The sequence below is a fragment of the Lodderomyces elongisporus genome, chromosome 2 (assembly GCF_030384665.1).
Source record: "Lodderomyces elongisporus chromosome 2, complete sequence".
In the NCBI taxonomy this organism is placed as follows: domain Eukaryota; kingdom Fungi; phylum Ascomycota; class Pichiomycetes; order Serinales; family Debaryomycetaceae; genus Lodderomyces; species Lodderomyces elongisporus.
In genome coordinates, this window is record NC_083674.1 from 1,040,258 (window position 1) to 1,064,912 (window position 24,655).

The following is a 24,655-nucleotide window of genomic DNA, read 5'->3' on the forward strand; positions in this document are numbered from 1 at the left end:
TAAAAGAAGAAAAGAAATAAACTTTTACATAATTTTGCTTAAAACAGAAGCACAACGATTTTCAAAGTGAAGCTGATAACATGTTTTAGTGCAAGTTTTTAGCCAAGCTCAACTCATACGCATAAGCAATAGTCAACTTGACATGTTCCGTAATGTGGTCCCAGTCCAATCTATCAATTGTGTCCATGGTAGAGTGGATGAACTTGTTGGAGTATTTCATTTCACTTTCAATGAGGAATGCAGATGGGTAACCATTCTCAATTGCACTCGCATGATCTGAACATGCATAACCACAAGAACTTTCATGGTATGGAATCGAATTGTATGTACTAATGATAAGCTTCAAGAACTTATTCAACTCAACACTCGTGTAGTCAGCAATGAGTCCAAAGTGGGGCTCGACACCAGCATCTATACTACCTTGTGTATAACCAGTCATGTCTTGTTGTAACATTCCCACAACAACTTCAGAAGCATTTGAATATCTGGAAAAAACATCAATTGACCCCAAGAGGCCGCCTTCTTCGGCTGAATACCAATGGAATTCCAAAGTGTTATAAGGTTTGAAACTACCATCTTTGTAGGCTTGTAAAATTAATCTGAGCGATTCCAAAGTGGTGATGGTGCCAGAACCATCATCATCAGCACCTGGAGCTCTCATAATATTTGGCAAGATCAAGTTAGCTGAGTCTTGGTGTGCACCAACAACAACTTTATCGTCAACGTGTCCTGGAATAGAAAGTATTATTGAAAACTGATCCCACCCATCGTGGTGAATCTTGGTAATCTTTATCTCGTCGTGAGACTCAACCAACTTCTCAAGCTGGTTGTAAAGCCATTGGGCACTTTCAGCACCACTTTCTGTTTTATAATATCTGGTAAAGAATGACGTGAATTTGGTAAGTTTTTTGGTCATAAGATCAACATCAATCTCTTTGAATAAACTCTTTACAGCATCAAGATGCTCAACACTTTGCGGATAATTGTAAACAGGAATGGGTTTCTTTAATGTCTTGATTTGCTTTGCTCCCATAAGAAAGAACTTTTGCCATAAGGAAATTGTGGGACGTGAGATTAAACCTTGTTCAATAGCAGATTCAACTGGAATCTGCGCAGTAACATCAATAAAGTTCTTGTTTCTCCTTCTCAAATTGAGTTTATCGCTTTCTGAAACAAGACAAAACTCATCTGGGCCCAATTTAATCAATCTTGTTTTATCATAATGATGTTCGTCGCTGTTGTGGTAGCCAAGAATTGCTTGCTGGGGTAAACTAATCCAGTTTGGGAGGAGGTTGATTAAAGGAAACGAGATTGCTAAGCTGACAAGTGTCAATAAAGCAAGTGAATATTTCATTTTATTCTTTTCTTTTTTTTGCTTTGTAGTTCTCTTGAGTGTGGAAAGGTTTTATAGAAAAGGCAAAGTAGGATAAAATTATTTTTGAATTGTGAATGGTACTGACAATTTGGAAAGCATTCAATTAGTTTTATATATATATATATATGTATATATGTATGTATGTATGTATTTATGTATAGATATATATGTGTGTGTGATATCCTTGTGCCGCACGAGAGTGGTATGCTACAAAATAGTACTATGGCGTTTGCTTGCTGGCGCAGAATTACGTTTTCAGGCTATGTGCGGTTACAAGCTTATATTAAAAATTCTATCCTTTTCAAACCTTCCAATTATATTATTTTTACTCATCTTTCAATTAAAAGAATGCCTATGGTTTGAGTTTTTATCAGAAATCGATAAATTGTCTGCATTATAAGGTCGAGTGGTTTACTACACCCTTTTTAACTGAATAATTAAGGAGTTACTCTCAAAGTAAATACTAATTCATATAGAAAGAGAAAAATAAAAGAAAGAGAAGAAAAGCAGTAAAGAGAAAGAAAGAAAGAAAGAAACTGGCTGCTGAAACGTGTGCCATTCTGATTAATATGAGAAGTTGGTGCAATATAGACTTGAACAATGGATCATGAAAAAGCTAACAATAATTCTCAATAGCTAAAGATCTTGGAAGCTATTAACTCAAAATATGTGAAGCGTAGCTTTGGCACAAAATTATGTTTTTTGTTGACCTTATTAATGTACTAAACACTCTTCTTGCTTTCTATTTTATTTCTCTTTCTCTCTCTCTCTCTCTCTCTCTCTCTCTCTCTCTCTCTCTTTTTCTCTCTCTCTTTTTCTCTCTCTCTTCGCGTTTAATGCACTTTTTCTAGATGTCGAAACTTCTCAAACCCATTGCAAACAAAGTTCTAAGAGACAATACGAGCATTGACCTATTCTTTTTTTTTTTGAACTACTCCTCTCTCGATCAACTGCAACAATAACAACAATAACAACAATCACTACTACTCCTACTCCTACTTCCAGTACTAGTGCCACGAAAATAACAACGCATCATTGAGTCAAGGATGGTTAGTATACTACCAGGCCACAATACTTCAGGTCATGGCACCACCAAGAACAAATTTATTTCCCCTACGATTCGATTAGGAGAATCCGCAATCGATGAGTTGACAAAGTTTCATTCGGACTCTTCATCGTTTTCTTCCTTTTCGGCCTCCGCCTCTGTGTCCGCTTCCAACTCAGCAGCAAGAATAGGCGAATCAGCATCCTCCTTGATGAGAAGGTTTATGCAACCTGTGGGCTTGGAAGTGAAGGAAGCCAATTACAAAGTTGGAATTCCTGATTTTGCTACTTTGTCGCCCTTGACGCTAGGAGCAAAGTTGATCTCCAACATCAGCAAAATTGACTCTAGTATACCACACGATATTTTTGCTTCAGAGAACATGATCAAAAATGAAACTAATCTCGACAATTATTATTTTGACTATGAAAACGGACTCAATGATTTCTCGAGGTTTGAAAAAGTGCAACAGTATGATTTACCAGATACCTTTTTTGAGGAATACAACAAAACAGAGTGTATTACGAAAATTGGGTTGCTTCCTGAAATCGATCGAAGTTGGATCTCAGTCGACAATAAATTGATCTTGTGGAATTACAAAATTCCCCAATCGTCATTCAACAAGTCTGCACAGTTTCTCACACTAGACCAAATCGAAAGCACAGTGCTTGCGATAAAATTGGTCAAGCCAAAGGATGGCATATTTCTCAAGGAGATTAACCATCTTTTGATTGTTGCAACCGTGACTAGCATACAAATATTCTTGGTCAAATATGGCAAGGAACACAACAATTTGGAAGTGTTCAATCCAGACTTGTCTGTCTCCGTGCAGGGATTAACAGTAAATAATATTATAGCTCACCCAAAAACACAGGATATCTACTTTACCGGAGAAGGAAGCGGAACCAATATTTGGAGGTTGGAATATTCAAATAAATCATCTTTTACCAAAAACAGGTGTGACAAAGTTTGCTTAACGAAAGGTACTTTTTCAAGCGTTTTACCTAGCAGTTTCCTGAGCTTTGGTTTTGCTAGTAACACTAATACTACTCCACGAACATCGGGTACTTTTTCAGCTTCTTCTGCATCTTCCTCCGCATCTGCTTCTGCTGCTGCCGGCGCCGCCGCAGCCAACATTCCAGAGACTATTTCTCAACTTGAAATTGACTCTGGTCGCGACATTTTGTACTCATTGTCAAATAAATCAGTTATTAGAGTCTACAAGCTAATACCACGACAGGATAGCTTAAATGAAGGAAGCACTTTGACTCCAACTCAGATCTTCAAATCCGCATCATCTGTATTTGTTGACCCAAGCAGTTTCAAAGTTTTTGAAAGGTTCAAGATCATTAACATTCATGCCATCTCCTCGCATGAATCCTCTGTTATTCAATTGATAGCAGTTACAAGTAATGGTACTAGAATTTTACTCAAATTGGGGTCAACTTCATCATTCACTTCTTTGCTCTCGTCAGCCATAACCTCTTCGGCTGCGTTGAAGCTAAATCTCGTCAATATTAGGTTTCCACCAACCAGAGAAATTCCTGAGATTAACAATGAACTTGACTCTTTTACAAGAGATAGGCAATACATTTCACAAATTATAGCTAACCAACAAAAGTCGCAACTCTTAAAGAACACCAAAATTGCCAAAATGATCAGTCCTGGAGTGTTCATATGTGTTAAAAAGACCAAGAGATCTGACAAATTGTTTATTGCCACCACAAACTTTGGGTACCTCAAGAAAAACGGCAAGTTGGTTGAAGATGCAGAATTTATCAAATACACCACGAGCGAGAGTTCACCATATACATACATTCAAGGAATTGTTCAACTCAATGATTCTATGAATGCTACGAATACGCCTAATGGGTATGCAAACATTGCAGCAAGTCAGTATACAAAGGAACCATTGAGAATTGCAATCTTGACCAACTTTGGAATCATGGTTTATCAATACAGAACACCAGACCAAATATTGAGACCCCTCAAAGATGAAGTTGTGGAAAATTTTATGGAGGAAAACGGATACGAAGAAACATGTTCAACGTTGTTGTATCTTGCTTGCTCATACGGTCAGCACGATGAAAATGACTTGTTTGAAAGAAAAGCACAAGTCTTGTTCTCGACTTGTGGAAACAATGCTCGATTGGGCAATCTCGCTCTGCGATCATCAACTTCGGCGGCTTTGATTCCACACCATCAACAATTTTCACAAAGCAGTATCACTGCCGCAGCTGGTGCTGCAGCTGGTAGTGGTGGTGCTGCTAATGGTGCTTCTGCTTCCAATAATAGTCAACCAACTGTTGAGCAAGTTGTATTGAGTGACAGGTTCTATGGTACTTGTTTACTAATTTCAAGATTCCTCAAGGATATTTGGAACCAAAAAGTGTTTACACCGGTGCCGACCCTCAAATTGGCCATAAGCGGTGATGTTGAAGTAGCAAGTATTGGAGAAAGCAAAGTAATTATACAGAGTGTAAGCATCGACAAAAAGGTGATTGAATATTTCATTGGAACGATTGTTGTTCTAATTGATTTTTTTCAAAAAAATGGAAACAACATACAAGGTTTGAATGCTCCAAATTTCAGTTCAGACCCATTGCAGTATGAGAATGAAGTTTGCGTTAGAGCTGAAAATATTGCATTCACTTCCATTTTGAAGTCTTTAAAGTCGATGAAAGAGGCATTTTCATTCCTTTTGGTGTTGGTGGAGGAATACGAAACAAAATCTAAAAGCACCGGTTTTGGTGAAATCTTGGAGCTTCTCTCTTTGCAAGACCAAACAAATCTTTTGGTTTTGAGGTTTAAAGACATTCTCTTGCCAAGTAGAGAAGTGAGATCGTTGATCAAGAGCCTCACATCTGCACTCATCAACCAGAGCATTTCCAAAGGCTTTTCTATTGATCTGATTGCCACGTCTTTACAGCAAAGATGCGGATCTTTTTGTTCGACCAATGATGTTTTCACTTATAAAGCCACAGAGTATCTAATGAAGGCAAAGGAAACTGGATCTCGAGATGTTGACTTTAAATTGAAATGTTTGAAAAATGCAGTGTTGCTTTTTGAAGAAGCTTACGATACACTATCAGTGGACACGATTGAGAAAACTGTTGATTTGATGACCGATTTGGAATTTTACCTGGGTGCCATCAACATGTTGTTAAATATCGCCTTGAAAGTTAACAATGCGTCCAAGATTCAGCTTAGCTCGATTAACCAAATCAGCGACCAATCATTTAATAGTAGTTTGCAAAATGAAAACTCTGCCAAAGTGAACAAGATCTACCAAATTATCTTTAGTATTTTGGTCAAAGTGGATTTCAAAGCACTTAAAATTTCGGAAACAAACAACCAGCTTTTGATTAATGAGTTTTTGGAAGTAAGAGAATTGGCATACAATACATGTTTTGCATCAAAAAGTAAGGATTTTCATTTCCTTTTTTACGAGTGGTTTATCGAACAAGGTTTGAGCGAGCGTTTACTAGATGTGAATACCGTTTTCATTTTGCCATTTTTGGAGTTAAAAGCTGAAAATAATATTGGTTTGACTAATGTACTTTGGCTCTATCATGCGAAGCGCGATAATTATTTTGAGGCTGCAAAAATTTTGTATGCCCTTTCCATTTCCCAATTTGATCTCAGTTTGGACAAGAGAATTGAGTACTTGTCTCGTGCCAATGGGTTCTGTAATTGCGTTTGTCCGCCAGATACCAGGCAAAAGATGGTGCAACTATCATTAACAATTCAGGAACTATTCGAAGTAGCTGATATTCAATTAGCAATTTTGAGGAAGGTCGAGAGCGATGCTAGAATCAATGCAGAGAATCGTAAAATAGCTGTTGAAGCATTGAGCAACAAGATTTTGTCTATTAGCGATTTGTTTAACAGTTATGTTGATCCCTTGGGGTATTATGAGCTTTCGTTATTGATTTTCAAAGTTTCTGATTATCAAAACGTGGATGATATTTTGAAAAGATGGAGTCTTTTGTTTGAGCGTATATTTAGACTCTCGAAGTCGTCGAAAGAGCCATTCTACATCTTGCTCGATGAAGAGATGGCCTTGTTTGGACCAAAATTGTCCGATAATGATATTGTTTTTCCTGTGGATGAGCTTGTCAAATTAATCAGTAAGACACTTCACGAGGCCATTGACGAGAATTCTGTGGTGGAAACACCTCCAAAAGGATACTTGGTTGATTTATTTGTCAAATGCGGCGTTCCATATGAGAAATTGTACTACAGCATGAGGGGTTTAATTGAAAATGGTGGAGGGTTTGAAGTGTTTACCGGCTTTACAAAATATCTCAAGGAAAATGAAATGGCGTTTCTTTTGAAAAAATGGTACGCTACAGACAAGAGGCTTAAAGAGTTGATTTCAGCCGACCAAATTGTAAATTTTGGTGATGTATACTCCCTCGAGATGGACCCTGTAAGAAAATCAAACTACGTGTAGCTTTAGAATATGTTTAATTAAATAAATAGTCTAAAGAAGAAAAAAAAAATTTAAAACAAACAGAATAAATAATATTTGGTTCGAATAACAGTCGATCAATGCTTTATAAATGTATACGTATATATATATAGATAGATAGATATACAATTAATTCATTAATTAATTCGTCAAATTGGTCAAATTGTGAAGACCCATGCACCCTAATTAAGCTGATAAAATTTATTCTTTTGCACATCAAATCGTTCCTTTTCAAAAAATCTTGAAGGCCGCAAGTGACTATCAGAAAAACTTTGTCGGTGGGCACTTATAGAAGTCAATTTTTCTCCTTTGTGTAGTAGGATTCCATCAATAACCAACCGCACGGCGTTGGGCTCGGCACCTCGCGGCATAACTATGTCTGCAAATTCTTTTGTTGGAACAATATAGTCACTCATTTCAATTCTGGCGCCAAGCAAATAAGTGTTGATGACTTCTTCAAGTGTGTTTGATTTTGTCCCCAAAACATCCCTCTTGATCCATCTGATCAACCTTGTATCGGCATCACTGTCAATGAAAACCTTGATTTGAGCCATATCTCGCAACTCTTTGTCGTATAAAGCATATAGTCCATGGACAATTATAATCTGCTGTGGTTGCGATGACGATGAAGATGAAGATGAAGATGATGAACATGCTGATGCGGTGGCAAGAGAAGTAGAGCCAAAAGTAGAGCCAGAAGTAGAGCCAGAAGTAGATGCAGCTTTAGATGGTGAAGATGACAATGGCATCGGCGGCTCCTTCGCCTTTTTAATGCACTCGTTAAGATCTATCTTTAATTTTTGAAAGTTGAACCTGGATGGCTTGAGGATAGGGTAATTATGCTCATCCTCGACATCATTGCCGTCTTTTCCCTTACCGCGCTTGCTAACTGTTATAGCCGTCGATTTTGAACTGATGAATTGAGAAGTATCTATAGATGATCCAGCTTGGTCGGCATATTCTGACATGTCTACTATACGCACCTCGGCAGAGCCCTCGGGTAGGACGGACAAAAGCTCATCTTTAATGGCTCTTGCTGTAGTACTCTTGCCAGCGGCATGGCCCCCTCCCAATAACACAATCACTGGCTGGTATCCTCCGGTGTGCATTATGGGTACTGTGTAATACTGTGTAATACTGTGTAATACTGTGTAATACTGTGTAATACTGTGTGGGTACTGTGTAATACTGTGTGGGTACTGTGTGGGCACTGTGTGGATGGGTTTCGAAAGAAGGCGGATACCTTGGCTGCGAATCTAGGGGTAAAAAAAAATTTAAAGTACGCACAGGAAAGCTCTTCTGAGGTTTTTCTGAGGCTCTTCGCAAGGCTCTTCGCGAGGCCTTTGTCAGGGCAAGGTTCTTTCTTAGCATCCAAGTGGTTAACATTACAACTCATCTTTTTTTCTTTTTTAGTTACATTCCCATTGAAACTGCTCCCTGCCATTTACCAGCACTATATCTTCTCCGTCTACACAAATTTAGCGCACACACATACACATATGGACGAATTTGATAGGGATCTTGACAATGAGTTGGAGTTTAGTCACAAGTCGACGAAAGGTGTTAAAGTTCACCGTACTTTTGAAAGTATGAGGTTAAAGCCCGAGTTGTTGAAAGGAATATATGCATATGGGTTTGAAGCTCCATCGGCAATTCAATCAAGAGCAATTATGCAAATCATTAGTGGGCGTGATACCATTGCACAAGCCCAGTCGGGAACAGGAAAGACTGCCACATTCTCCATTGGGATGCTTGAAGTGTTGGATTCCAAGTCCAAGGAGTGTCAGGCTTTGGTTTTGTCGCCGACTAGAGAATTGGCAACACAGATTCAGAATGTGATCAAGCATCTTGGAGACTATATGAATATTCAGACATATGCGTGTATAGGAGGCAAGAATGTTGGTACAGATATCAAGAGGCTACAACAAGGACAGCAAATTGTGAGTGGTACTCCCGGTAGAGTTCTCGATGTCATCAAGAGACGTAATTTGTCCACGCGTCATATCAAGATGCTTATCCTTGATGAAGCCGATGAATTATTTACAAAGGGGTTCAAAGAGCAGATATATGAAATATATAAACACTTGCCACCTGGAGTGCAAGTAGTTGTGGTTAGTGCCACTTTAACGCACGAGGTGTTGGAGATGACTGGCAAATTTACTACCGATCCTGTAAAGATTTTGGTCAAGAGGGAAGAAGTGTCGCTTTCAGGGATTAAGCAGTACTATATCCAATGTGAGAAGGAGGATTGGAAATTCGATACCTTGTGCGATCTATATGACAATTTAACAATTACACAAGCAGTGATTTTCTGCAACACTAAAATCAAAGTCAACTGGTTGACTGACCAGATGCGAAAACAGAATTTCACTGTGGTGGCTATGCATGGGGATATGAAACAGGAAGAGCGAGACGCAATAATGAATGACTTTAGATCAGGGAACTCTAGAGTGTTGATTTCAACAGATGTTTGGGCACGAGGAATCGATGTGCAACAAATATCGCTTGTGATCAACTATGATTTGCCATTGGACAAAGAGAATTATATACATAGAATTGGTCGGTCAGGAAGGTTCGGAAGGAAAGGCACTGCAATCAACCTTCTAACGAAAAGCGACACGATAGAGTTAAAGGCTCTAGAGAAGTATTATAGCACTAAAATCAAGGAGATGCCATCGAATGTCAATGACGTGATGTAGAGGAAATAACCTCAAACTAATGGAAGCAAGAAATTAATAGTATACAAATTGAAACAAACTTAAACAAATTTTGAAAAGAAGAAAACATAAAAATAAATAAAAGAATATTGCAATCTTGAGCTATTTCGATGAATTCTGTACTGTTGAATGTGAAATGTTGTGTATATTCCGTAATGTATAAAGTTAAATATTTGCACTGTATGTATTAGACGATAATCATGGGAACTGAGTACAATGCTATAAAATATCACGTTTAAAAAGTGTACAAAATCAGAGGCTTTGAACTCATCTCGCACTTCAGCAGCTTTAATTTTATATATATATATATATACGCACATAGAATAAAAAAAAATAAAGAAAAGAAAAAGAAAAAGAAAAAGAAAAAAAAAAAAGATTAATACAAGTCCTTCTCAATCTACAATTTTTGCTTCTTTCCATTCCTATTCTTTTACCTCTTTTCCAACTAGAAACCCAAACCAAAGTCTTCTGTTTGTTTGTTTGTTTCTTTGTTTGTTTCCAATTTTTTCATCTTATTTTTTCAACAACAACAACAGTAACTTGAATATATATACACACACATATAACAATAACCATAAGTAAAACCAATACAAGATGGATGACCAATTTGTTAGCTCCTTAGAGAATACTTTGAGGCAAACTTTGACTCCGGACTCTTCAGTCATCAAGGAAGCTTCGCAAAGGTTGAGTAAGGAGTTTTACCCAAATCCTTTAGCATTGCCTGCGTTGCTTCAAATCCTTAACCAATCATCTCAAGATGAAGTTAGGCAATTGGCTGCAGTTGAAGCCAGAAAATTGGCCGCAGACAATTGGGAGAAAGTTGATGGTTCTTTGAAAGGAAGCATCAAGGAACAACTTTTAAAAGGTACTTTCCAAGAACAAAACAAGCGTCTCCGAAATTTGTCTGCTCGTGTTATTGCTGCCATTGCAGAATTGGACTTGGAAATCAACGAATGGCAAGATCTTTTGCCTACTTTGATCTCTGCTGTACAAAGCAATGATGTGCGTCTGAAAGAAGTTGCTGCATTCACGTTGTATGCATTGTTGGAATCGCAAATCTCTGCTTTGCTTCCTCACATTGACGACTTTGTTACACTTTTTGGTACTTTGATTCGCGACCCTGACTCCAAGGAGATTAGAGTTAATGCTGTTTCCTCATTGGATGCAATTTCTCAAATCATTGAAGACGATGATGATGAAGAGAGTCAATTGGCAGAGAAGTTCAAAGCAACTATTCCTGGTATGGTTGAAGTTTTGAAGGAAGTTGTAGCTTCGGATGATTTTGAATCTGCAAGACAGGTGTTTAATGTTTTCAACAGTTTGGTCTTGATTGATTCCAGACTTGTTGGAGACCACTTGGTTAGCTTGATCCAAATGATCAGCGAGTTGGTCACAAACAAGGACTTGGATGAAGAATATAGAGTGTTTGGATTGCAATTTTTGATCTCATGTGTTAGTTATAGAAAATCCAAGATCACTGCTAGCAAGCTTGGACCCCCACTCACTATGGTTGCATTAAAGGTTGCCACAGAAGAGGTTGATGTTGAGGCAGAGCTCGAGAATGAAGATGAAGAGAATGAAAATGAAGAGAGTGCCCCACCTTCTTTGGCTTTGAGATTGCTTGCAGTTTTGGCAGCTGAATTGGCACCATCGCAGGTCATCAACCCATTGTTTGAGGCTTTGCCACCATTATTGTCGTCTTCCAACCAATTTGAAAGACGTGCAGCTCTTTTGGCTGTAGGTGTTTGCTCTGCTGGTGCTCCAGATTACATTTCTTTGCAAATTAACAAAATCATCCCAGCAGTGGTTCAAGGATTGAAAGACTCTGAGCTCATTGTTAGAGTTGCGGCATTGAGAACCTTGTCACAATTGACCTCTGAACTTCAAGACTTGGTTACTGATCACCACGAAGAATTATTGCCATTGATTACTACAATCATTGACTCGGCATCCTCTGTTATGGCATACAAATATGCTTGTATTGCCTTGGATGGTTTGATTGAATTTATGAGCCACGATGCTATGGGCAAATATATTGAGCCATTGATGCACAAGCTTTTCCACATGTTGCTGCAAGCTAATACATCCACCTTAAAGACTGCTATTGTTTCAGCAATTGGATCCACAGCATTTGCAAGTGGAAAAGCATTCACTCCATACTTTGAAGGTTCAGTTCAACAATTGGAACCATTTATTGCAAATTCTGCATCGGTTGAGGGAATGAGTGAAGATGATATTGAATTGAGAGCAACTACCTTTGAGAATATTTCTACCATGGCTAGAGCTGTTGGATCACAAACCTTCTCAGTGTACGCTAAACCATTAGTTGAAGCAGCTTACACCTCACTCAGTTCTGAGCACTCGAGAATCAGAGAATCTGGTTTTGCATTTATTGCAAACATGGCCAAAGTTTACGGAGCTGAATTTGCTGGATTTTTGGATCAAATTGTGCCTCAAATAATAACTTGTTTGGGACAAGACGAGTTCAGCTTCAACATTGAAGGTCAAGATGGTGAAGATGGGGATGATGGTGATGACGATGGAGAGGCTGAGGACCCATTGAAAGTCCACACTGGTATCACTATTGAGAAAGAGATTGCCTCCGTGGCTTTGGGTGAACTTGCTCTTGGTACTGGAAAGGAATTCTTCAAGTATGTGGAGCCTTCCTTTGTTGCATTGGCAGATCAAGTGGAAAACTCTTTTGGAATGAGAGAAGCTGCATTGAGTTGTTTGTTCAAAATTGTTAGAGCAATGTTTACTGCCGTTCAAGGTAAAGACTTTAAAGCGCCTAAAGGTGTCCCTGCTCAATCATATGTTGATGCCAACATTTTGGCATTGATTAAGCAGCTCAGAGATATTGCAATCCCACTTTTAGAGGAAGAGTTTGAATCCACTATGGTTGCAAGTATTTTAGATGGTGTTGCCACTGCCCTTCAAGTCATGGGACCTGTTTTCATTGTTGATAACCCATCCGAAACTGGAAGCTTGGAGCAACTTTGTTTTGCTTTGATGAACTTGTTGAAGAAAGAGCACCCAAGTCAATTGGAAGAAGAGGAGTTCCCTGAAGAAGAAGAGTCTTCAGAAACCGAGGTTATGCTTAACGAATCAGCATTGGAAGTATTGGTGAGCTTATCGGTTGCTTTGGAAGGCGATTTTGTTAAGATCTTTACTTCATTTAAGGATGTGATTTTGTCCAAGTTCAACAGCAAGTCGAAGCCAATGAAGGTTGGTTCTGTTGGTGCCATTGCTGAAATGGTGGGAGGTATGAAGTCTTTTAACCCATTCACCAACGAATTGTTGAAGGTGTTTGTAGAAAAATTGGCAACTGATAAATCTGTTGACGTTAAAGGTAACGCAGCCTACGGTATTGGTTTACTCGTTGAGTACAGCTCTGACGATGTTTCTTCGTCTTTCCCACAAATCTTGGAGCTTCTTTTCCATTTGTTGAACAATGCCGACGCAACACAAACTGCTGACGATGAAGAAGCTAAGGATGTAGTGAACCGTGCTTATGCCAATGCATGTGGCTGTGTTGCAAGATTGATTTTGAAGAACCAACAAGCTGTTCCAGTAGAGCACGTTGTTACTCCACTTCTCCAACATTTACCATTGCAAACAGGTCTTGAAGAGAACACGCCAATTTTCGAAGCCATTATCAAATTGTACGGATCCAACACCGAGGCGATTTTGTCACAAACACCAAAAGTGGTGGAAGTTTTTGCTGGAGTTTTCAAGGCAGAAGAGGAAAGACTCAAATTGGTTGAAGAAAGTACTCTTGGTCGTGAAGAGAACATTGATGCTATGAAACAATTTTACACCGAAGGATTGAGAACAAAGGTTGTAGAACTTTTGAAATTCTTGAACCAGAAATACAATGGTATCGTGTCTCAAAACGAAGTATTGAAGAGCGTTATCTAGATATCTTTGCACTTTTAACTTTTCAGAAAAATGCATACTTAATTATAAATATATATTTATATATATATAAAGAAAGAACGAGGGGAGATGGAAGAAATTTTGCTGATTTTTTTTATTAATTAAATACAATACTTATACCAGTTAGATTATCTATTTTTGTCTCCGTCATCAGCTGATTCCCAACTGCTCTTTAAACAAACTTCTAAATGTTTGAGCTGCAAATTTTCCTCTAGTCTTTTTCATGGCATTTCCTACAAGTACCTCAACAGCTTTTGCGTGTCCGCTTTGAATACGGTCTACGATTTGTTGATTTGTCAGAATAATTTCTTTACAAATATCCTCTGCCAGCTCGGTGGTGGGTTTTTGATCCTCTTTGAATCCCAACTGTTCAATAGCTTTATCGAGGGATACCTCATTTTGTACCATGTGTTTTAAAATCAATCTTTTGGACACAAGGTTAAGGTCCATCGAAACCAAATGAGCAAAAACGTTTGGCTTCACTATTTCAACGTCAAATGTCTTTCCTAGTTTCGCAAACGCAGTCAACAATTCTTGAAACACCCACTTATCGGCGTCAGGTTTTCTGTGAATTGCAAAAAATGATTCATAATAGTGCAAAAGCTCGGGCTCGGTTATAAGATTTTTTGCATGTGCAAGCTGTAAATTATGCGGAGACGATGTTAACCTGGCCAATAAACTATCTGGACTTTCAGGCAATGAGGTCTTGATATCATGTGCGATATCGGGTGAGAGAATGATCTGAGGTAGTTCAGAATCTGGAAAGTATCTATAATCAATAGCATTCTCTTTCGACCTCGCAAGATTGGTGCGTATACCATCCCAGTTTCTTGTTTGTTGTTCCAAGCTACCTCCCTTGGTCAACGTCTCCACTTGTCGATTGTATTCATACTTTATAGCATTGACAATGTCACCAGTAGTTGAAATGTTTTTGATTTCGACTCTCGGGCTGTCATTAACATTTACATTGACATCTACTCTAATGGCACCAGTCTCTAAATCTCCACTGCATATATCAAAATGTCTCACAAGAAGTTGATATTTTTTAACAAATGCCAACACTTTTTCAATTGAGTCAAAGTCTGGCTTTGTCACTACCTCTATTAGTGGGATGCCTGCTCTATTATAATCTATTATATCTCCATATTTTTTCCCCGTATCCTGCTCAAGTTGAATTTTCTCTATTCGTATCGTGTCGTTTGCGCCATCTTTGGAGGTGGCAATCTCTACACCATCAAATTCATTAAATGTGAGATAGCCATTCTTGGCTAGTGGATGGAAGTTCTGTGTGATTTGATAGCCCATTGGCTGGTCTGGATAGAAATAATGCTTTCGATCAAAACGGGACATTTGCTGAACTTCGCAGTTTAATGCTACTGCAGCTTTTAATGCCAAATACAAAGCTTCGGGATTCAATTTTGGTTGAGTTCCTGGGAGGCCAACATCGAAATAGCTGATATGACTATTGGGAGTATCGTTGAAACTGGTTCGTGATAATGAAAAGAGCTTATACTTTGTCTTTAGCTGAGTATGGATTTCAAGCCCGCATTTGAATTTATACTCGGGGTGGAACTTAAAGTTTGACTTTATACTGTTTTTGGGTGCACCAGCACTAGCACTAGCTGTCGCAGTTGCAGTTGCAGATGCAGATGTAGCCAAGTACCGTCGTAACATGTTTGGTGAATAATATTTAGGTAAAGTCAATTACCAATCAATACGCAAAAACAATGAAGAAAGAAGAAGCAGTGAGCGTGGTACAGGTGGTACAGGTGGTACAAGTCGTAGAAATAGAAGTTTAATAGCAACTTGCCAAGTGCTCCGCAACTGGTAAGTAACTAAAAAAAAAGGATAAAAAAGAGATATATCCTTAATAGAGATATTTTAAATAATAGTGAAAAAAATAAAAAAATGAAATCTCAAATTGCTCTCAGCAGGATTCGAACCTACGATCTCCTCATTACTAGTGAGGTGCCTTACCAACTTGGCCATAAGAGCGTATAGATTTGAATGAAAATGAGAAATGCTCTCAGCAGGATTCGAACCTACGATCTCCTCATTACTAGTGAGGTGCCTTACCAACTTGGCCATAAGAGCTTTTCTTGAATGCAAGAGGGTGGCATGTTTTAGCTGAAATAAGAGTTTAAAAAAAAATAGGGTAAAAAAAGACTGCCATAGATCTTACTGAGGAAATGAAAAAAAAAAGTAAAATAATACTAATAAAACGCTTCACCAACAAGAAGATGTCGTTTATGTGATTTGAGCATTAGAGTTTAATTTCATTAGTTTGTACACGTATTGGAGAAAGGTTCATTTTTGTAGTTGTTGCCTTTGAATCGATGGTTATTCTGTTGGATTTTAATCCAAGTGTTTTTTTTTTCCTATTGTGTATTTCACGTAAATTTGGTTGCAAAATGTGGAAAAATAATTATACATATAGTGCTCTTTTTCTTTTCATTTTTTTTTTCCTCTTGTTAATTATTCCAAAATTTCTTTAGTGTATCCCATTCTTTAACAAGTACTTAATGCGTGAACAGCTTCAACAGTAGCTCAAATGTAAAATACATTGGTAATCTGATTGTCGATATTTTATTTTTTTCCAAAGTACATATCAATCGAGGATGAAAGGAAGATTAGTTGTTGGTATAAAGTGCACACTCTACAAAGAACCTTTTCAATTTTTCTTTTCAATTTTTCTCACTCCTTTTTTCTCGTTCCTTTATTTTTTTTATTCTTTCTTTTTGGTTCGTGGCACAGCGTATATAGAAATGTAATTTAAGCTAAAACAAAGTAAATACATGTTTAGATAGAGTTTTAGCCGTGGTCTTTACTATTTGACTACTTGAATGTGTACATTATGCATGTTTGCAATTCCAACAAATACGACTGGATGGCCAAGCTGGTTAAGGCGTGAGACTGTTAATCTCAAGATCGTGAGTTCGATCCTCACTCTGGTCGGTTTTATTTTTTTCTTCAACTTTTACAAGTTGATCATTCCATATTTTTTTTTATCTTTAGGTTCCTAAATATGCACTGGTCTTTTCTGATTAGTCCTTTATATTTAGAGAAGAAGTATTGATTTCTCCTGTTTCCAGAATGGAATTGAGTTTTTCATGGGGCTCCTTTTTTTTATTTTTGCAAATATTTTGTATATGTTGGTATAGTTCAATAAAATTAGTATACAAAGAATTCTAGTTTTTTTTCTTCTCTTTTCTTATTATGGTATTCACCAGTCTTGCGATTTGGGAAAGGTAACTTTTGAATATATTTGTATATATATATATATATATATGTATACACACACATTGATATTCCCACTACAGTATCTTCTACTCTTTTATTCATTCTATAAGTAAGTCTGCTTTCTTTTTTTCTTTCTTACTTACTTTCTTTCTTATAATTCTTTATATGATGAATCGATTCCTCATTTTCTATATAAGATGTTATATATATCTGAAATAGATCTATATTTGCGAAAATATCCGTCGTTGTTGTTGTTGTTGTTCTTCTTCTTCTTTTATTTGTTTTCTTTTTTTTCAACAGAATTAGCAATGTCTCTCCATTTTTATTTTTTATTTATTTTTTGAATTTATTTAAATTTGGTTGCCATTTCCACAGCTGCAGCACCCCAATCTTCACCATGGTTGTGCATTTTGCCCTCAATTAGCCCTGCTCTGGCTTCTGCTTGCTCCTCGGTCAAACATGTCAAAACACCAAATATAACAGGTACACCCAATTCGAAGCCCAATTTCATCAATTGGTTAGTTGTTGAGTCACAGATGTATTCAAAGTGCATTGTTGAGCCTTTAATCAATACTCCAATTGGTATTATAGCATCGAGTGGTTTGCCCAACTTCTTTTGTTTTTCATAAAATAGTTTGGAACCAAATGGTAGTTCAAATGATCCGGGCACGGTTTCAATAATGATGTTTTCTGATTTAACACCAAATTCTTGTAATTTTGCCACGGCACCTTGCACAAGGGCATCAATTATCTTTTTGTTCCATCTCGCATGGAGAATACCAATTCTCAAGTTGGATCCTGAAGGTGGGTTGCTGTTAGTAAATCTATTGAATGTCAGTCATAATCTTAGAATAAATTACGCCCCAAGTAATAAAAGTGAGCATAACAACAATAATAATAACAATAATAATAATAATCATCATCAGCAAAATAATTAGTGGTTTTGGTGAATGATATAGTGGTGTTTATGAACATACCATCGTATTTTTGGTCTACTTCACCAAGTCCCTTGACAGCCATTTTGTATATATCAGCTGAGTTTATAATAGTTTACAACAGGAAAAAAAAGAAGTAGAAAGTTAAGGGAATAGGTAAAAGGAGGAAGCAAGTAAATATGACAGAAGTGAGGTTTTGAATCGAGTTTTATAAATCAGTGTTGGTGAATTCATGAGACAAAAAAAAAATGAAAATGAAAATGAAAATGAAAAAAGTCTGGAGTATCGGAATACGTTGGAGAGGGGGTATCTACATGCAGGACTATATCCGTATTTGTGACACGAATCTTTTATTGAGAAGAGAATGAGTGTTTTTTTTTTTTTGGTTCTTCCATGATGCGGAAAAATCAACAAGAACAAAAAAGAGAACAAGAACAAGTAGGTAAAATTTTTTCTTTTCATTCTTCTATTTTCTTTTAAAAAATTGAAATTGGTTTAGTTTTCACTTTTGATTCTTTTGCTTCTTTTGTTTTTTTCACTGCTTTATCCTTGGAACAAAGGGGGCCTTTGGTAACAAAAATGAATTAACCATCAAAGCCATGAGTTATTGTCATAGGAGTGCCCGAATCGGAGACTAAGCGACGCATCCCTCAAGATTCAAAGAATATGAAAGCTTTCCTCAGATATGTGGACGACGAGCACCCATTACTCGGTGTTATTGTTTACGTATGCGACGAAGTCTGATCATTTCTTTTTTCTTTTTGGTTTTTGGTTTTTGGTTTTTGGTTTTTTGATCACAATGGTATGTTGTTTTTTTTCTATTTTTGAAAAAGAATTTAATGAGGATTGAGAATGGAAAGCTCTTTGATGTGTTCAACTTTTTACTTAAATTTTTTATTTTATTTAAAATGATGATATGTTTTTATTTTTCAAATGATACAAGTGTAAATTGATTATACAAAACAAACAACAAAATAGTCTTTCACCCCTATCTGATTAGAGTTGAGCCATAGAGTTTTCCTTATCTCAATGCTTGTTTTTTTGTTTTGAATTGGCCAGCTTTTTTACTATTGGCTTTTTTGATTATTATTATTATATTATGTTCATAGTACTAACAAAGATGAAGCGAAACAGACGTGGTAGACTTTAGGCATATGAGATGTTTATGTGTGTGTGTTTGTGTGAGTTAGATTCAAGACCAAGAAGATGTGGATTTTATATAGAGATATAGAAACATCTCTGTCTATATTTTGGTAGGTTTACTTTTTCTTTTGTTCATTCATTTGTTCATGTTTATTCTTACTGGACCAAATTTTAGAAAAGAATTGTAAACAAAAAGACAAGTTTTTGGGCTATTTTTGGACTGTTCTCTATTTGAAAGCAAAAAGGAAGAAGGTAAAAGTTGTAGATGGTTAGGAAGATATTCCGGATCGCAATAAGCCACTTAATCTGTATAGTAAGATGATATTTACATTCTGGTGTTTCAAAGTGTCATTTGCATACATCGGATGTGATAATAAAATATAGAAGTGGAAATAAAAAAAAATAATGGTACAGTTGGACCTATGGGAAGGAAGGGAGGGGGAGAGTCAACGGAATTGCATTAGCGGAGTTTGCTACATGCCGGGGGGGGGGGGGGGGGGAGGACAAGGAGCAGAGGAGAGCTGGAATTTCCCAACATAATTCCGAAGTTCGGTTGATTGGATGCAAGAGTGAGAGAAAGAGAGGGAGAGAGAAAGAGAGAGAGAGAGAGAGAGAGGGGGGGGGGAAGAAACAAGAGCAAGCAAAAAGGGAGGGGCAAGTGACACGACATTGGTGTGTGTATGTGTGTGGAAACAAGAAGACAAAGCTTGAGTTTTACGTGTTCTACTCTGACTTAGAGAAGTATACAAGAAAATAGAGTTATGTGATAGAGGAGAAGAAGGTGGGAAAAAAGAAGTGGATGGATCGTTTATGGTAAGAGATGGACAATATTTGTTGGTCTGGTCAGTTTGGTCAGGTTGGTCAGTTTGGTCAGTTTGGTCAGTTTGGTCAGTTTGGTCAATTTGGTCAGTTTGGTCAGTTTGGTCATTTGATTCTTTTTTATTTTTTATTTTTTTATTTTATTTTTTATTTTTATTTTATTTATTATTTATTTTATTTTTTTATTTTTGGGTTTTCTTTATCTTATCTTTCCTTTAAGCATGCCCCATGTGTATACTTCAAGCTTGCTCAACACAACTTGTATTCTTCTCTACAACAACATTCTGATAAGACAGATCCTCTTCAAGTTGGAAAGAATTGTAAAGAGTACTTGTAGGCTTACTATGTAGAATGTAATTTCTTTTCCTTTTCTTTTCCTTTTTTTTCATACGATCAAAAAGGGACAAAGTGAGACACTACAGAGATTACACAACAAAATAATACAACAGCCACATTCCACATTTTTTATCTTTTATCTTTTTTTCTTTTTTTCTTTTTTCTTTTTTTGGGTTACAGTTCAAAGCTGGGATTTAGTGAAAAGCAACTATACGTACATATAAAGAGGCAAGAAAAGACACCATTACCAGAACCACAGTTACGCATAGACTTGTTAAGATAACCAAAGAGATTTCAACACACAACATTCAACACTTTATCAAGAAACTTATACTGCGTTACTAAACTACAAATACAAATACAAATACAAAGTAAGAAGGAGACAAACTTGTTTTGCCACACTTTCCTCATACTCTCACTACCCTTTTCATTATAAACTACACATACACACACTAACATATTTACATTTGATATACAAAAAGATAACAGTATGTCAATTAACCCTAGATTCAAGCTATTCAAGCTACATGCAACAACAACAATTCCCACACCAACATCAACGTCCACTGAAGCAGAAGCATCATTAGCCAACCACACAAACACCGTAGACTACGACAACGACTATGACTACGACTACGACTACGGCAACGCTTATGACAACAATGCAGCAGGAGAAGACGAACTTGATCAAAAGATTGCGACTAATAATCTGAGACAAAAGAAGCAAAAGACAAGTACCAACAAGAAGAAGAAGAAGCTCACAGAGTATGAGACAAAAACCACAACTAGCATCCTTTCCGATTATGATGATTTAGATATTCCACTAGATGGCGAGTACTCCGGAAGAACAGCCTCAACAACACTGTATGTCTTGTTCAACCCAAAGACAAATTCCTTATCAAGTGCTGCCATGAACAACGAGTCAGACATACTATCTCTTACAAACACCTCAAGAGAAGACGAGGAAGAAGACGAGGAAGAAGACGAGGAAGAAGACGAGGAAGAAGAAGAGGAAGAGGAAGAGGGAGCGCAAACTGACACTGAAGAGTATGGGAAGTTGTCAAGCAAGATAAACAGCTGGCACCGGTCAAATATCATGACCAGCCGCGGCGACTTAGATGAAAACATAGCCAGCTGGAATTTAGAAGAAGACGTGGAAAATGAGGAAAAGGAGAAACAACAACAACAACAACAACAAGAAGAAGAAGAAGGCAGTTTCAATTCTCTGGGTGTACAGAGCTCCTACCATCTGCGACAACTGCTTGACGAAAGCAAAAGGATTTTGAAGGAGTTTTATGGCGATGATTTATTCCGATACTTGAACCCCGAAGACATTGCTCAGGTTAAGAAATTCCACAAGTATATTGACATAAAAAAGTATCTACTCAGCAAGGACAACGAAACCAGAGAAACAATTATCGCAAACTCACCAATATTGAAACAATTGATTTACAAATTGATTATGCTCACCGATCGCAATAACCAACAAACAGCGACTTCCTCGTCATCATCATTATTACAACAAGATAACCAGCCACCGATGAATATTGGAGTCAAAGACTACATCAACTACTTGAAGAAAGATGTACCGGAGTACAACTATAACCACAATAACTACACCAATCATCCCTATATGCACCCTCATCAATTTGCCGAGCCAGCAACAGCCTTGTCTGAAACAAGTACTACACGGGGCTCATCATTGATTATGTGCGGTGGTGTGGGCTTTGGTGGTAGCACCAACTGGAATGACCTTTAGAGCAATGTACAGCAAATAAATAACACACATGTAATGTGGAAATGAAACTACCAAACAAAAAAAGCAAACAAGTAAACAAAAGTTAAACATATGAATAGGTATTATTTTGTCTTGATTCTGGTTTATGCTTGTCTTTTTGTTAGACTTATTTTGGAAACGGAGAATAGAGTTGACGTGTTCACTATTGAATGCTTTCTTTCTTTCTGTCTTTAGGATTCGAGCCTCACATTTTACTTGAGTTCAAACACTTTTTTCATTAATTTAATTCATATGTGTGATCATTTAATGAACTCAATATAAGTGTTAGAGTATATAGATTTATTACTTAGATTGATTTTTTTTTCTTCTCCATTCCCCAATTTAGGAAACTTTGTACCCAATCAAGCAAAAATAGTTGACTTTAATAGATGACCCTAATAGTTGACTCCTAAAATAAGTGCCTTAAAGCTTTTAAGTAGCTGGATGTGGATTGTTGCAAATAACAACCTCACTAAGTTTAGTATTTGCTTGTAGTTGTCGCAAATATCAATGTCCTAAACCCTCACTCGACAATGCATCCACAGTGCAAGGCGGAACGAACTGGTAAAAGAAAAAAAAATAGAAAGGGAAAAAAAAATATTAAAAAAAAAAAGACTGGACGAAGATAGCGTCGGAGTGAGAGTGAGAGTGAGAGTGAGAGTGAGAGCGAGAGGACTTTTTTTTATTATTTTTTTTTTCTTTAAACATTCAGAATAAAATTGCATCCAACAACCACCAACATTAAAACCATTCTACTCATTTCTTCCTCCATTTCCCACTCCTCCTTTCCTTTTTTCATTTCTCTTATCAAATAAAAATGAGCGGATGTATGTTAACAACCAAAGTTGGAAACAATCTATATATATATATATGTTTATTAGGATATACATAAGAATGCATTTAGTATTTTGATTGAGCGTTACTAACAATTAAACTTTGTTCTAGTTCGTCTTCTTGATTTGGTCAAGTTCTTCTTGCCCATCCTTCCCGAAGTGGAATTGCCTTATGAGACAGTCAAATTTGATGAAAAAATCGTTTACACTGTTGGATCTGCAATCATTTATCTCATGGGCCAGATCCCACTTTATGGATTGATCCCTAATGCCCAATTCCATTTGATTGACCCATTCTACTCAATTAGACCCATATTTGCAATGGAGAAAGCTTCGTTGTTGGAATTAGGATTTTTGCCAATTATCACTTCAGCATTTCTCTGGCAATTAGCTGCTGGGTTGAAATTGATCAACATCAATTTGGGGTTGAGGTATGACCGAGAATTATTCCAGCTGGGTCAGAAATTAACTGCTTGGGGCTTAGCGTTGATCTTTTCTGTTGGCTTGATCTATAGTGGATACTATGACAATGTTATTAGAGGCTACAAAGTTGTTGGCGGATCAGGCGGTGTCCCCATCTGGTCGTACTTGATCATTTTCACCCAAATCTTTACATGGCAAATTGTGCTTACTTTGATTGTGGAGATTTTCGATAAAGGCTATGGGTTTGGTTCGGGCATATTGTCTTTTCTTGCCTTACAAAATGCAACTTCGTTTATAGCCGAACTTGTTGGATTGGAAATGTTCCCCGTTGTCAACAATACCCTGAAGTTTGAGAGCTTGGGTGCATTATTGAACCTTGTGCGTAACTTTTCCATATTCAGCCCTACAACAACAATCAACCAAATTTGGCATGCATTCACCAGAGTCCAATTACCAAATTTGACTCAATTCTACATTACTTTAGCTACGATCTTGGCAGTTGTCTTGTTGCAAAACTTTAGAACCGAGATCTCCATTAGATCGACCAAGGTTAGAGGAATGAACCAAATGTTCCCCATTAGACTATTGTACACTGGCGGATTGCCCGTATTATTTGCATACACTGTTATTGCCAACTTGCAAGTATTTGGCTTCATCTTTGAAGCAGCATTGGTGAAACTCACTGCTTCTCCAATCGTTTCCACCTTGTTCGCCAACTATGTTGTTGAGCCATATTCAAACAGATTAGTCATCAAATCCGGTGTATTGTACTTTTTCACTGCATCGCAAACTTTGCTCCAATCCATCATTTCACCATTGAGAGTTGTCATTTACTCATCTACAGTTGTTGGTTTGGCAACCTGGTTTGCTTATAAATGGAGCTACATTGCTGGTTCGTCTCCAAAAGATATTTCAAAACAATTCAAGGAACAAGGAATCTCCATTGCCGGTAAAAGAGACATTTCAATTACAAAAGAGTTTGCAAAGATTATCCCTACTGCAGCTGTAACTGGTGCGTTCATCTTGAGTGCTCTTGCAGTCACTGGTGATTACTTAGGTGGCTTAGGAAGAAATGTCGCATCGATTGTTGGTGTGTCTTCTGCATTTGGTATCTTGGAGGAATTTATGATTGATTATCAACAAGCTGGTGGTTCTCAATTCCAAAGCGCCATTTCTGGATTTCAGTAGATGGGAGTGAGAGGGTAGCACCATGCATCCTATGTCTTATCATAATTATTATTGTTGTTATTATCATTATCATTATCGTTGTCATTGTCAGTATTATTGTTTTTATTTTCATTTGTTTTTTCAACTTTTCACCGCCATTTTTGTCAGGTGAGAAGAAGAATTAGAAGAAGAAGAAGAAGAAGACGAAGAAGACAAAGAGTTGAGTAGAGGTATCGGAAGGACATTATCATCTGGTTGTTATCATTGTACTATGTTACCGCTACCCTTTCCTACATTGTAAGAGTAAAGATGCATGCTACAATAAAATCATTATTATTATTACTTATATTAATACTAAAATTTGCGTAGTTATAATTAGCCAGTAATATTCTAATGGGTACAATAAATATTCGTAGAGATTTAGTTTAAACTAAACAT

General features: G+C 37.1%; 9 protein-coding genes and 3 non-coding genes across 12 annotated transcripts; 6 read left to right on the forward strand and 6 right to left on the reverse strand. All coding sequences in view use genetic code 12, as the record gives it.

Moving 5' to 3' along the window:
* Window positions 1–85: 85 nt before the first annotated feature.
* LAP1 (Leucine aminopeptidase 1) lies at window positions 86–1,708 on the reverse strand (the record flags this gene model as incomplete). Its single annotated transcript, XM_001526846.2, has 2 exons — window positions 86–1,365; window positions 1,705–1,708. The coding sequence occupies 2 exons, from the start codon at window positions 1,706–1,708 to the stop codon at window positions 86–88; spliced, it is 1,284 nt and encodes a 427-aa protein (XP_001526896.2).
* A 713-nt stretch (window positions 1,709–2,421) lies between these two features.
* Window positions 2,422–6,873, forward strand: PVL30_001698 (uncharacterized protein; the record flags this gene model as incomplete). The annotated part of the gene is made up of 1 exon (XM_001526847.2): window positions 2,422–6,873. The coding sequence occupies one exon, from the start codon at window positions 2,422–2,424 to the stop codon at window positions 6,871–6,873; it is 4,452 nt and encodes a 1,483-aa protein (XP_001526897.2).
* A 200-nt stretch (window positions 6,874–7,073) lies between these two features.
* PVL30_001699 (uncharacterized protein) lies at window positions 7,074–8,000 on the reverse strand (the record flags this gene model as incomplete). The annotated part of the gene is made up of 1 exon (XM_001526848.1): window positions 7,074–8,000. The coding sequence occupies one exon, from the start codon at window positions 7,998–8,000 to the stop codon at window positions 7,074–7,076; it is 927 nt and encodes a 308-aa protein (XP_001526898.1).
* A 390-nt stretch (window positions 8,001–8,390) lies between these two features.
* On the forward strand, window positions 8,391–9,590 carry FAL1 (RNA helicase; the record flags this gene model as incomplete). Its single annotated transcript, XM_001526849.2, has 1 exon — window positions 8,391–9,590. The coding sequence occupies one exon, from the start codon at window positions 8,391–8,393 to the stop codon at window positions 9,588–9,590; it is 1,200 nt and encodes a 399-aa protein (XP_001526899.1).
* A 612-nt stretch (window positions 9,591–10,202) lies between these two features.
* Window positions 10,203–13,526, forward strand: PVL30_001701 (uncharacterized protein; the record flags this gene model as incomplete). The annotated part of the gene is made up of 1 exon (XM_001526850.2): window positions 10,203–13,526. One exon carries the CDS (start codon window positions 10,203–10,205, stop codon window positions 13,524–13,526), a length of 3,324 nt encoding a protein of 1,107 aa, XP_001526900.2.
* A 168-nt stretch (window positions 13,527–13,694) lies between these two features.
* On the reverse strand, window positions 13,695–15,218 carry PVL30_001702 (uncharacterized protein; the record flags this gene model as incomplete). Its single annotated transcript, XM_001526851.2, has 1 exon — window positions 13,695–15,218. The coding sequence occupies one exon, from the start codon at window positions 15,216–15,218 to the stop codon at window positions 13,695–13,697; it is 1,524 nt and encodes a 507-aa protein (XP_001526901.2).
* Window positions 15,219–15,466: 248 nt separating this feature from the next.
* Window positions 15,467–15,539, reverse strand: PVL30_001703. The gene has a single exon. It is a non-coding gene; the product is annotated as a tRNA-Thr (tRNA).
* Window positions 15,540–15,565: 26 nt separating this feature from the next.
* Window positions 15,566–15,638, reverse strand: PVL30_001704. Its single transcript has one exon. It is a non-coding gene; the product is annotated as a tRNA-Thr (tRNA).
* A 787-nt stretch (window positions 15,639–16,425) lies between these two features.
* Window positions 16,426–16,499, forward strand: PVL30_001705. The gene has a single exon. It is a non-coding gene; the product is annotated as a tRNA-Asn (tRNA).
* A 631-nt stretch (window positions 16,500–17,130) lies between these two features.
* On the reverse strand, window positions 17,131–17,804 carry RIB4 (lumazine synthase; the record flags this gene model as incomplete). The annotated part of the gene is made up of 2 exons (XM_061119251.1): window positions 17,131–17,582; window positions 17,762–17,804. The coding sequence occupies 2 exons, from the start codon at window positions 17,802–17,804 to the stop codon at window positions 17,131–17,133; spliced, it is 495 nt and encodes a 164-aa protein (XP_060975234.1).
* A 2,703-nt stretch (window positions 17,805–20,507) lies between these two features.
* On the forward strand, window positions 20,508–21,776 carry PVL30_001707 (uncharacterized protein; the record flags this gene model as incomplete). Its single annotated transcript, XM_001526852.2, has 1 exon — window positions 20,508–21,776. One exon carries the CDS (start codon window positions 20,508–20,510, stop codon window positions 21,774–21,776), a length of 1,269 nt encoding a protein of 422 aa, XP_001526902.2.
* An 835-nt stretch (window positions 21,777–22,611) lies between these two features.
* SSH1 (Protein transport protein ssh1) lies at window positions 22,612–24,238 on the forward strand (the record flags this gene model as incomplete). Its single annotated transcript, XM_001526853.2, has 2 exons — window positions 22,612–22,621; window positions 22,740–24,238. 2 exons carry the CDS (start codon window positions 22,612–22,614, stop codon window positions 24,236–24,238), a joined length of 1,509 nt encoding a protein of 502 aa, XP_001526903.2.
* Between the last annotated feature and the right edge of the window lie 417 nt (window positions 24,239–24,655).